We start from the raw sequence: 12,874 nt of genomic DNA, 5'->3' as shown, positions 1-12,874 counted from the left end.
TCAACACCATTACGTCTAAATACAAAAAGCTCAAGGTTCCCGTCTATGCTGTTTTTGTGGACTTCCGGAAGGCCTTCGACTCTGTTTGCCGTGAAGCTCTTTTCTTAAAATTAGCTAAACTAGGTATCACTGGCAAAACATTTAATGTTCTTAAACATATGTATAAAAATTCCACTGGCCAGATAAAACTATCTGGATTTGTCAGCGAAAAATTTGATATCAATAAAGGAACTGAACAGGGTCATCCACTTTCCCCTGATCTATTTAAGATATACATCAGAGATCTTTCCCCTCGACTAGAATATGATAACTGTCCGAAACTAATGAACCAACTTATCAGTCACTTACTATGGGCAGATGATCTGATACTCTTGGCACTGGACCCCAAAACCCTCCAAAAGCAACTCGATGCTTTGAACAATTTCTGCTTGGAATGGGGCGTCGAAATTAATGCAGATAAAACTAAACTCATGAAATTTAATGCCCGTTTTGATACTTATCAGCCGGTTCCCCTCAAAATTGGTGATCACTTGTTAGAAGAAGTCGAGTCATACTGCTATCTAGGAATCGAAATACACAAATCCGGCACATTCACAAATGCCCGAACTGAGCTCAAAAAGAAAGCCATGCGTGCACTTTATGCCATGAAAAGCTCAGTAAACAAATCCAAATTATCATTCCGCTCTCTAACAACACTCTTTGATGGTCTTATTAAACCTATCGTTCTTTACGGAGCGCCTATTTACACACCTAACATGGCTATCATAAAACACATAACAAAACAAGTCGATCTCAATATGGATGCCGACACAAAAACAAAATTTCAAACTAGTATCCTCAAGAAAATTAGCCTTCTGAACAGCGAAAAAGTTCACCTTCACTTTCTTAAATGGTCACTGGGGGTAAATCGTAAAGCCAGCAACGCAGGCGTCTGGGGTGAGTCAGGCCGCTACCCATTAATCTATGAATGTATTAACCTCACTCTCAAATATAGCCAACGTTTGAAAAATCTCAAAGATAACTCCCTTGTCTCCTTAGCTTTCAAAGAACAAATGAACATGAAATTGGACTGGTACAGGGGTTTGGAGCCTGTCCTCGCGCTAGACCCATGTTTCTCTACCGATCATGTCACAGCCTACCGCACACTCAAAAACAATCACTCCAAGTTACTTTTCGAAAGAAACCCGAGTATCGCAAAACCACCAAAAGAGGACTTTCTTATTCACAACGGTTTCAAGAAACGAATTCCTCCTCAATCAACACAACCCATCGGGAGTAAAATATTCACACCACACGTCATTACTAAAACTTTGAAATGTAATTTTAGAGAATATTGGGGGTCCTGTATCAACACTTCTCGGAAATTAGAATTCTATCGTGACCTAAAATCCAAATTTAACAAAGAGTATTACCTAGATAGTGTCATTAAATATGCAGACCGTGCTAATATCACAAGACTGCGGATCAGTGCACATCGACTCGAAATTGAACTTGGCCGATATAATCAAACTCCACGTGACGAGCGAATATGCTCCTGGTGCAATATAGTCTTAGGTTCTGGTATTATTGAGAATGAAGACCACTTCCTTAACCATTGTGATCTTAACGCTGCATCGAGGCGAAAAGTCCTAGACAAGATCCAGTCACTCATATCAAATCCAATCAAACCGTCTGCGACATCTTATTCTGTTCACAATGTCATCCCTGGAGCAAACGTCCTCAAATTCATCAGCAACAACAGTGAAATCATTGAACTTATCACGAACGAAAGTCAAGTCCACCTCACGAGAGTCGTTGCTAGGTTTGCCACTACGTGTTTTAACAACCGCAAGAAATTTGTTGACTCTCTGGCCAGTACATGAACAGTGAACACTGAAAATCACTGTACCCGCTTTTGTTTCTTTTCGCGCAACGACGAGTGCAAACTGCAAAGTGACCTGGCTCAAGCATTACAGCATTACCAAGGCGACTGAAAACAAAATATTTTATGTCAAATCTTTATTTTTCACTTTAGTTAAGTTATATTAATATAATAAATTCAAATCTTATGATATTGTTATTATCTTAACAGTTACTATTGTAGCTCAAGATTTTAAATTTGTATTCCTTGTATTCCTTGTATTCCTTGTATTCCTTTATATCATGAATTATGTTTAATACCTTTATTTCAGTTAAGAGGGAGCACAAACAAATGTACTTCAATAAAATCAATTATTTTCGTAGCCCTGGTTTACGACACGACAGTTAGGTTGTCGCCAGTAGAAAAATCAGAATCAATGATTGCAAGCTTGATCAAACTATCATATGCTACACATTAATTATTTCTTATCAATTATGAAAGGATCACGCTATGTCTCAGACCTAAACAAACGACAAGTAACACATAAGTTTGTTTATGATGATAACATAAACAACATAAGCTCTTCAGTTTGTTTTGATCGTAACATATATAATAGTAAAGATAAGATATTGAAAGCTCTTATAACTTCCACTCTTCCAGACCGGTGGAGTTTTCAACTCAATTTGAAATGAATACTTGATCTAAAAGCTTACAATCCTATTTAACTTCAGTTCAATGCCCGTGTTTCAACATAACAGTAAACTTAGACCACAATTTAAAACTTTAAAATCGAATCAGATGATGGATTAAAATAATTTGAATTATTGAACTAAATGAGAAGTGTGGCGTAGCAGAATGTTTTGAATACTCATGCAGTAAAATGGCGGATGAATTTCGATGAAAAATGCATTGAAGTCCTAAGATACAAAAAAACATGATTTAAATACTTGAAATAGTTCGCTCTCGTCTAAAATAAGTCTAGCCTACTGATATGTTAGGGCAGCTATTAATAACATCCACAAACATCCCTACCCAACCATCCTGCCCCACATACTAATAATTTTACAGAATATGATCGGTTATTGAATAGAGTTATATGTGAAAAGCAGATCGCACTTAAGAAGAAAACAATATTAGTCTATTACAAACTCAACACAGCTCAGGGCAAGTATTACTCCACCAACTAAATAATAAGCCAGGGGAATGTTATCTACATATTCTAGAGGGAATTACTACATTGTTTTTCTAACAGACAAATTGGGCAGATGAAAACTTAGTGGAAATAAACAAAGCAATATCCCAAACCCAGCCCGTGCCACGTGGATGATATTGATAGACTAGCCCCCAGTAGATGTTACTTCTGGTGGGGAGCCAACATTTTGACACGTGACAGCATGTGACATGTGTTAAGTAGGGTAGGTTGCTGTTAAGTCAAAGGTGCATCGTTTCCCAGCCAGGAGTAATATCCGTTAAATGATTGCATTAATAAATTTGCATAGTATGATATCATATAGTGATAGGTGAAGAGATTATTCATAATGTTATTTAATTATTCATTACTTGAAGCATAGCCTCCAAATTAGACAACTGTTTTAAAATCAATTTCGTGTTCGGGCTAGAGGTTAAAATATAACTCCTTTCATTATTGCAAATAGCAGAATTCAGGCTGAGGTGAAATATATTTGGTACCAACAAGTCAATAAAATTGGTTTCAACTTTGAATAATCAGAATGCATGTTCAGTTTCATCATTCACAAAACATGATTGAAAATCATGTTCGTACCTCATGTTAATTTCTGTAAACTGTTTCACAATAAATTCACATCAACGACAATAAATTAGACTTTATAGTACCAAAATAGAGTCCTTTGAGCAAAAAATGTCGTGCACACTATAACTTATAATAAGATGCAGGACCTTCGTCAATAACGCCAACATAATCTGGAGGCTATGCGATATTGCATGGATCAAAGTTCATTAAATCAATCTAAAAACTTCAAAAAATGAAGTACCAGAGCATAAGCTCCGGTGAACAGCCTAAATGGCTAAACCCCAATAATACCCGATGCTATTATAATTATCTGTGCGAGAGAGCGTATTTATTGGGCAGGCAACAGTTACTAGTTTTATATTAGGAAGATAATCAAATTTTTTGAAAAGCCACGCTAGGAGCTACTGTAGAGAAGTTAATTAGCAAAGTAATAAATTGTGTTTTAAAAAGTGAGAGCGGATTTTAAAATGCATCAATAAGAATTACTGCTACCTTTACGACCAATATTCCTTATCAAGGCTAAGAGTGCAGATAAACACCTATTCGAATCAATAAGCTTGACGATTGAATCGTGCTTTCCCATGTTTTTTAACTATTCAAATACTACAAAGCGTGGTCGTAAAAGTGGCAATACTTTTTTAGAATCAGCTGAAGGCTGTATAAAATAAGTCGAATTGCTTGAGGTATCTATATCTATCAATCGAAAGGTTTCGTCATTCTACCAAAACTTTAAACCTTGAGCGAGTTCAATCCTCGAACCTACAAATAAATTAAGTCTACCTTAATAACCCGGTCTCAACGTTCCATCCGAACCATCGTTTATAATATTAAATCAATCATACCAGCAGAAGTAATAGGATATAAGAAATTATTGAAGTTAACTTAAAATTGCTTCATGTTTAATCAGTTGGTAAGCATAGTAGGGTTTCTGAGGGGAAATTCTGCGTCTGAAGTCTTCCAGGATTAAATAATCTTTTCTTAAATACTAGGGAATATTAGGTTACTCTAGGTGAACTGACAGCGATGGAAGTCCTATGTTTATACATAATCTCAATACCAATTAGTTGAGCAAGTATCAAACAGTCCAGGTCGTGTCACCCGACATCAAGTCTAGTGGAGTGCATTGCAAGAATGGGAAGAATTACAAGTATCCTCGTAATATTGCCCCTACAAGAAGGTTAACACGTTTACTCTTGTACTACCGATCGGTTTTCATTCCTTGAAACTTTCCTAAAGTCTTTCTATATGGCACTGTACAAGTAGCATGTATAGGAGCGGTAGTCTTCACAGTACCTAGGGTCGGGCCAGGTGAATGCACACCACTAAAGATGACACCACTAATTGGTGACACAATTTCAACATAGCTTTTACAACAGCGTCTTATATTGCTCGTTCCTTTACATGCTTGGAGACCCATACGTACACTCCGACCAGTTCGCCCCGGTTCCGCAGCATCAGTTTGATGCACAATTGACTTAAGACGATCCCTCGCCATTTTCACCACTTCCAATAGCTTCGTCCTGTGGTTAAAGAAGTGTAAATTTAGAGAAAGCGAGGAAGGGAAAATAACTTTTATGGAAAATCAACAGCATGGAAATTGGAAATAATAAACTCTAAAAGTGATCCCGCTTTGTCGAGATCACCAGAAAATTAAGGCTATATGAAAATATAAAGAGAGAAAAAACTGACCTCATCTCCGACCTCCTCGTCGTCGTCTTCCTGGTGGCCTTCTCCCTGTATCTCTTCTCTAGCCTCAATCCTCCCCTCCTTCTCCTGTCCTACTGACAAGAGTTGTTCCTCCTGGTGCTGTTGAAGCTGCTTCTGCAGGTCTGGGTGGATCTGCATCGGCTGCACGAGAGGGACCTGCTGAGGTTCCTCGGACGGCGCAGTCAGCTGAATACCTGCAGTAAAGAATGTTATCACAATACAGTAGATAATTCTCTATAATCAGTGTGCACTGATAGAAGAGTATTTCTTTTGTCTCGTCTCTCTTGATCATGTGGACAGACCGATGTAAAAATGTGTTTGACAAGCACTACTTGATTAAGATCACGACACATGCAGCAAGATGTTAGGTAATGCTTAGTTAACAAAAAACTCAGCAATTCATTACATGGCCAGCTATTTTCGTCTGTACATGACAAATGAGATGACACATCTAGTTAAGAAACTTAATTCAATCATAACATGCCTCAGCAGAAATAAATATTTTATAATTTAGATTCGTAAAATGGTGCTTCTAATGTTTTGTATGATGCTAACTGTACGATTTCTCTTCTCTTCGTGGCATGGGGCATTTGGGCAAACTAGCTAAAAACAGATTTATGTGGTGATATGTATAACAACTGAAAATAAAATAAAAAGTAACTAACTTGACTGCAAGGATTGGATGCTAGGAAGCGAGGTGCTATTCAGTACGTTAGGTATCATCATGTTTTGCACTGTATCTTGTAGTTTCACTTCCTGTCCTGTAATCAGAAGAAAATTTAAATTGCTGATTCGAAATTTTAAAAAGCCATAAAATTGTTATCCCTCGGCCCACTACCCCTCCCTCGGCCCCCTCCCCCTTCCATCGACCCACTACCCCTGGCCCTCCCCCTGTGGTTATTAGTATTATAGTACCTGAGTGTGTTGAGGAACCGGGAGAGTTATACATATCAGAGTAATGATAACTATTGTAATGGTGAGCAGCTTGAGCAGCCTGCATGTTTTGTAGCTGCGCCTGCCAGGTCTTATTATCTTGACTCGTCATCTGGAGGATAAACTTACGTCAATCCAAGAAAAACTGTGAAGCACAAAATGATACAAATCAACAACTTTAGACTTGTTTTTAAGACTAGTTTCTTTTAATATATGATGCTTGAACCGTGGCAAGTTCTTCGAGAATACTATGATGTGTTATTCCCCAAATGTTTGACAATTAGCATCCCATTATTAAGACGTTAAAGAGATGAATGTAACATACATGTGTAAATTGTAAATGGTGTTGTGCGCACCACACCATTTACAATTTACATGTTATATTCGACTCTTTAAAGTCTTAATAAATGAGCACATTTGCATAATATACTATCAGGACTGATCTAAAAAGTCGTACTATCCGTATTCTGATTTCTATTATTACTGAAATTTCTTTATTTTGTAAGGTAAATAATGTACAGAAGTAATACTTCAAGTAAAATATTTTGAACTATATTATGGTGAATGAGAAATCACGTTTCAAAACAATCAAAAGTACAGCATACCATTTGTATGTGACGATTCAAGTCGGAATACTGGGAGAGCATATTGATCCCAGAGTTTTGCGTGGAGCCATCGAACGATCCCCTGTAATCAGTGTAGGGGGCTTCTTCTTTTTTTTCAGGTTCCGGTTTGTTTTGTGCAGTTTTTATGGCTTCCTCCGCTTTTTTCTGAAAAAAGGGTATGTATTAGTGCATTAAACTACGATGTTTCCCAATTTTGTTATAGAGTAGCAATGCAAATTTGTAACACCTTATCTAATATCTACCCATATCTTCGGCTAACGAACCTTTCTGTACTCAGCTAATCTCTTCTCATATACTTTCTTTTCTTCTTCCATTTTAGTGTTGTATGGTCTTCTCTCTTCCTCGGTCATTTTCTGCCACAACGCTCCAGACAACTTGGGAATTGTAGTATGCTCCGGAAGCGGCTTTCCTGCCATTTTCTTTCGAAATTCAACAAGAAAATGAAAATACGCGCTTGCTGGTCTCTTTGGCTTGTCTTCATCACGTGGCTTTTTATAGATGTTCATTTCACCAAGATACCGCTTTCTATCCTTCTCTGCTGATTCCACAAAAGGTCGCTTTTCATCTTCATTCATTCCATTCCATTTGGGACCACAGTACTGTGCGACCTGAAAACAAGAAATATTTTAGTGAATTAATTGTCATGAAATATGAGCACATTTATACGTTAGCTATTGCTTTGTTGCCTTATTTTTGGGGGAGGAATCGAAGTGTGGTGATGTCATCGCCATTTCCACAGTGCAGTCGACTTTGAGATTTCTCTAGTAAATGACTAAAAAGGAGGACTTCTTGGATGAATGGCTAAAATAACGAAAACATTTGTTCCCGATTGTGGTTTTTAAAGGTGAAATGAAAATTCTCCATTTCCATCATTTTACCAATGTGAAAACTGGTAAATTGTTCAAGTAGACGACGAATGGCGATGACACCGCACCAATCATTCTAAATATGATTTGACAGCAAATAATTCAACCGTTATTTCCTGATTATACTGTTTAAAATTTAGTTTTAATTAATTTTTTTTTAGGCCAAAATTTGGTTGAGTTTTTCGTGTTTTACACTTCTTTTTACGAACAACAGACGATTTAGGGAGCGTTCAAATATTACGCAAGCTCAAAAGGGAGAGGGGTTGTGAATGCCAACACAATATCTATGTGTTTCAGTGCTTACCGAAGGGAGGGGCCAGGTGAGTCCAAATGTGGCCAAAAAATGCTTCAACAATACGAATATGTGAACGGTCCCTTAGAGAGAAATAAAACTGTACCTCTTTGACACCAGGCACAGCTTTTCCCTCCCTTCTCAGACTATTCCTGTATTCAGCAGTGAAGAAAAAATAAGGAGTCATGGCACGCTTAGGACGGTTAGGATCTTTTTTCCTCCGTTTTCGAGAGTCGCCATCTTCATTAGCTTTTCTCCCCCTCTTTAAAGGTGCAAGGATGGGCGAGAGAGGGGCCTGTTGCTGGCTGAGCTGCTGTGAGAGGAGGTGTTGTTGGTTAAGGATCGCTTGGTGCTGAGGGTTAGCTCCCAACAGTTGAGCATGCATTGCAAATTGATTGTTTGCCACTGGAGCGGCATTCATCTGCTTCTGCAGCTCATACATGTGGTTCATCTGCATTCTTCTGATGTTAACAACCCGATCAATGCATTCCTATTAGATGTGGTCAATTAGTTTGAACGGTGGCAATCTGAAGTTACTGTGAAATAAAAATCTATGTACATATAAAAGCACCAGATGATCAACACATTCTTAACGATGAAAACCACAAAACAGCAAAATTTGACAGCTACAGCACAGTACCCTCAACGGCGCGAGGCGGAGAGTCAAACACTAGTACGCTGCAACAAAGAAGCCGTCCCTACGTCTGCAGACAATAATAATAATCAATGAAAACTATTTGTAAGGCATGCACTCAAGGGGCCAGGGTTCCCATTCATCAATGGTGATTGGTAGTGTATCTGCCATTGCATCTGTGAACCAGCTAAGAAACATTCCCACTAAGAACAAATATATGAGATGTGCAAACAATCCCCAGCTAACTTGTAACCTGGTTTCATGCCCTGGAGATATTTTTCAACTCAAATATTAACCATAAAATTAAGTTTCGGCTGCATTTCGACGGCCATTATGCCAGTAGCGTACTGTTAATCTACCAACAGGCAACAGAGATGATATACAGTATCATGAATCTAACAGAACTGTCAGTATCTTGGACTTATGTTATGTGCACTGAAGGTGACCCCCCCCCCCCCCCCCCCCACCCACTGCCCCCTTAAAAAGTATTACATAGGAAACCTTCCCAGAAGGTTTATAAGAATTATAAGAATTATAAGAATTATAATTAGATATCTCTTTCAGGGGTGTAGATAGGGCACTTCGGTTTCTTAGGAAAGTGGAGCTGCAGGTCCTGTAGGTCACAGAGGTACATGAATTAGTGATCACATTATCTTTGGGTATTTGGTGGGTATACTTCTTTTGGAAATCAGTACCATGCATTATAAGAACTGAACCCTGGCCCTGGTCGAGTTTGACTGTGATGGCATTTCTAGAATCTATGAACATTGATTTTTGAAAAGGGGTAAGAATATGTGAAGAAAAAATTGTAAACTTGACGAATTAAAGAGAACAAGCTTACACACTTGTGAACAAAATAAATGACAGTCAAGTCGGCATAAGAAGAAAAGTATAAATAAAATTGAAAATCGAGAAATGAAGGCTAAAAATATATAAAAGATAGACGTTTAGATAGACAAAAACTGTAAATCATACGATTTAAATCGTTTGATTAAAAATTTGGTCAAACTGTTTGGCTCTCTGATTTATCTTAAATGAAAACGAACAAGAAAATATAATTTAGAAATATAATTTTAGCAATGGCCGTTTCTCAATGACTTTAAGGGTCACTGCTAAAACGAACAATAAAAACTTCAGAATATGCTATGAAAATCTATTTGAACCCTATTTCAAACCTTTTCGAAAATAGTGTTGAGTAATTGGGATTCTTAAAAAGATATATTTTTTAGATGTCCTCATGTATACATATGGCTCTTTTTTAATGCAGAAAATCTTTCCCATCAAAACCATGGTCATGTCACTCGACTCACCATAAATACACCACATAACTGCTACCAGATAAATTTGTTTTGCTCTGCTATCAAACTTAGAGAGGAATCTGTAGTTTTCTGTAATTCGAATTTAAGCCTCTTCCTGATGAAACTCATAAGATCTTTCATCAGCACATCATTGGGCGAAAGTTGTCTTCTGCAACCGTTTTTAAGATCCTTTTGAGTGCTAATTCCTATTTCTTGTTGTTGAGAAGACTTGCGTAGTGAGACATCCTTCTAATGTTGGTCTGAGGTACCTTCACAGCAACAATTAGTATAGAAATTGGGATCATTTTAGAGAAGTGGTGACAATGTTAATGTTATTACAATCGATTTTATTTGCCTTGCCTAAACCAGTGAGATGGTAGTGGTGTCAACGCCAATTAAGCCGACAACTCTCACGTAATGGTACCCCAATTTTGCTGTGACAAAATCAAGAATTTCTGCAATGAATGGCGAATGAATGTTTCCACTATTTTTGCCATTTGGAAAAAGATATGGTACGAAATTGGTTTTACCATTGTGGCAAACATTTCACCATAATTTACCGAATAGTTAGACGCGTTCACATATCATATTAAACAGCACAAGCATGGACGCCAAGGGGGTTCTGAATGCCAACACAATAGAGATGTGTGTGTAAGTGTTTGGTAAAAGAGGGATTGGGGGAGTGGCCAAAAAGTAAAATAAATATGCAAACAGTCCTTTGGACAGTTAGAAATTAAACAGTACCTCTTTGACACCAGGCACAGCCTTTCCCTCCCTTCTCAGACTGTTCCTGTATTCAGCAGTGAAGAAAAAATAAGAAGTAATGGCACGCTTAGGACGGTTAGGATCCTTTCTCCTCCGTTTTCGTGAGTCACCATCTTCATTAGCTTTTCTCCCCCTCTTTAAAGGTGCAAGGATGGGCGAGAGAGGGGCCTGTTGCTGGCTGAGCTGCTGTGAGAGGAGGTGTTGTTGGTTAAGGATCGCTTGGTGCTGAGGGTTAGCTCCCAACAGTTGAGCATGCATTGCAAATTGATTATTTGCCACTGGAGTGGCATTCATCTGCTTCTGCAGCTCATACATGTGGTTCATCTGCATTCTTCTGATGTTAACAGCCCGTTCAATGCATTCCTAGTAGATATGGGCGGTTAGTTTAAAAGGTGGCAAACGTAAAGTTTTCATCATTTAAAACAATGAAAAGGCAAAACATAATTCTTTAAAATAAAAACAGCAATAGTCAAATTTGAAAGGCAACAGCACCAATCACCATGTCTACAAGCACAGAGTACAGCCCATATTTAAGCGTTCGTTAATTAATATCCCATTATAAAACCATTTGACTAACAAGTAAGATTTCAAAACCATGAACCTTTCACCATCATCATAGCAATGAGTGCATTAACTGAATCATGATTCATGATTGTTATCAAGGAAGTTAATTTTAATCCAATAAAGGAGACCCTCCAAAGTTGTTTCACTTCAAAGTTTCATCGGTACTAGGTTGCGATATTAGCTTACTGCTTTGTTAATTGTGTATTTATTATTAGTCAACTGTAAACAGTGGGATCATAGCAAAGATGGCCGTCAAAATGTCACTAAAACTGAATTGTCATTCACAGCTCACACAACTAGAAAGTGCTACATAGTGGTCGCTGCCTGGCAATCCGTATGTTAAGCTAGACTTCAGTGGGTCTATGCAGCTCCACTGTTAACTTAGGCGAATGATTGGGTACCGTTAATAACATAACATGACATAACATTATAAATAATTCCTCTCTGGGCATCTCAACAAGAAATTCACAGAAAATGAACAATTTACGTTTAAAACCATGTAATTACAAACTAAAAAACTCAACTAAATATCTTTGATATTAACCTTCTTCCTCTTATCATTGGATTCTCTTTCATATAACTTATATAACTATTCCTATTAGACACAGCACAGACTCATCTATCCTATCAAATATGTCATGTGACTGTTCCCAGTAGTAGCCAAGCTATTATGGACTCGACAAGGAATAGTCCCATTATGATGAACCATTAAATTAACTAGGAAATTCAATCCTCAACTTAACTTTTACTGTTTTAAACTGATATGATGATATTACCTTAACTTATTAGTTATTATTTTAATTTTTTCACATACTCCTTCTTAGTGTGGTGACTTGGGGTCCATAAATATAACAATACAAGCTGATAAACCAAAAAGAACAACTGGGGTAGGTAGGTAGCTCTGGTGGGTGCGTAAACTTTACGGTCTGCTCTCTCCAAGATCAGCCTGCTTCTCCATTTTACCGTGAAGCCTAATTTCTAGTTTTCATAAATAAATAAATAAATAAAATAAATAAATAAGTTTTCATAAATACAATGCAAGTGCAGGTTTACTAATCTTAATCTACTTAACAACTCAATAGCCCAAGTCACCATACCCGTAGTATATTCCATGGTAATAGAAGAACTTTTAAGTTTTTCAAATTGTTGCTATAATTGATTTAAATAAAAATTTGTTGTTTTCTTGAATTTGTTGTTTTCTTTGTCCCTGCAAAGGACCATAAACTTTGTCAGGTACATCATCAATCTACGATTAACTGGATTCCGACTGAATTTATTAAATTGCTGTGTTTCTAGTATACCCTCAAAATATTTAGGATTTTTGAAAGGGATTCTCTACGTTTAACTCTCAATCACGGTTTTCTGGATATTTCCGCTGGGTCTACCAGAGGAGATTGTACATAAATCCTTCGTATAGTGAATACTGCATCCTCTGGGATTGACGGCCCAAACAATTAGACTCTGAACTTTCGATTACGATTTCCTTCAAATGACCACTGGACCACAAAAGAATTTACTACGTCATGTAGTCAACAACTGATCATCCGTAACAATAAATTGTGTGTAAATGTATGTGCC

General features: G+C 37.5%; 2 protein-coding genes across 5 annotated transcripts in view; one reads left to right on the top strand and one right to left on the bottom strand.

Annotated features, from left to right (window-relative positions):
* The window catches only part of LOC134816019 (cytosolic non-specific dipeptidase-like), a 104,686-nt gene that overhangs the window by 68,965 nt on the left and 22,847 nt on the right, over positions 1-12,874 (top strand). The window contains exon 1 of one of the 2 annotated variants that reach the window (XM_063824678.1): positions 2,656-2,660. The exons of the other annotated variant lie outside the window; for it this stretch is intronic. The gene's annotated coding sequence lies outside the window, so the exon portion shown is untranslated. Of the gene's footprint in view, positions 1-2,655; positions 2,661-12,874 lie in introns of those variants that run through there. 2 annotated transcript variants of the gene reach the window in all.
* LOC134816020 (nucleolar transcription factor 1-A-like) lies at positions 4,379-11,097 on the bottom strand. 3 transcript variants are annotated; one of them, XM_063824682.1, is made up of 7 exons: positions 10,712-11,095; positions 7,141-7,485; positions 6,857-7,021; positions 6,234-6,363; positions 5,984-6,079; positions 5,301-5,512; positions 4,379-5,131 (listed from the first exon to the last, which is right to left on the bottom strand). In XM_063824682.1, the coding sequence occupies exons 1-7, from the start codon at positions 11,060-11,062 to the stop codon at positions 5,087-5,089; spliced, it is 1,344 nt and encodes a 447-aa protein (XP_063680752.1). In that variant the 5' UTR covers positions 11,063-11,095; the 3' UTR covers positions 4,379-5,086. The 3 variants fall into 3 exon arrangements, with proteins under 3 accessions (XP_063680752.1, XP_063680750.1, XP_063680753.1); XM_063824680.1 differs by having other exon boundaries at positions 4,833-5,131; positions 8,142-11,097; XM_063824683.1 differs by having other exon boundaries at positions 4,994-5,124; positions 5,297-5,512; positions 8,142-11,097.

The sequence above is a fragment of the Bolinopsis microptera genome, chromosome 5 (genome assembly GCF_026151205.1).
Source record: "Bolinopsis microptera isolate Bmic1 chromosome 5, MBARI_Bmic_1.0, whole genome shotgun sequence".
Taxonomy (NCBI): Eukaryota; Metazoa; Ctenophora; class Tentaculata; order Lobata; family Bolinopsidae; genus Bolinopsis; species Bolinopsis microptera.
This window is presented reverse-complemented; position numbering and strand designations above follow the sequence as displayed.

What these genes read in the sequence shown, in the direction of transcription:
- LOC134816020 (XM_063824680.1), bottom strand. Translation starts at nt 8,492, where the DNA reads ATGCAGATGAACCACATGTATGAGCTGCAGAAGCAGATGAATGCCGCT. An exon ending in CTGTGCCTGGTGTCAAAGAG is followed by an intron (nt 7,486 to 8,141) that starts GTACAGTTTTAT and finishes TCTTGTTTTCAG; the next exon opens with GTCGCACAGTACTGTGGTCC. An exon ending in CGGTTCCTCAACACACTCAG is followed by an intron (nt 6,080 to 6,233) that starts GTACTATAATAC and finishes TTCTGATTACAG; the next exon opens with GACAGGAAGTGAAACTACAA.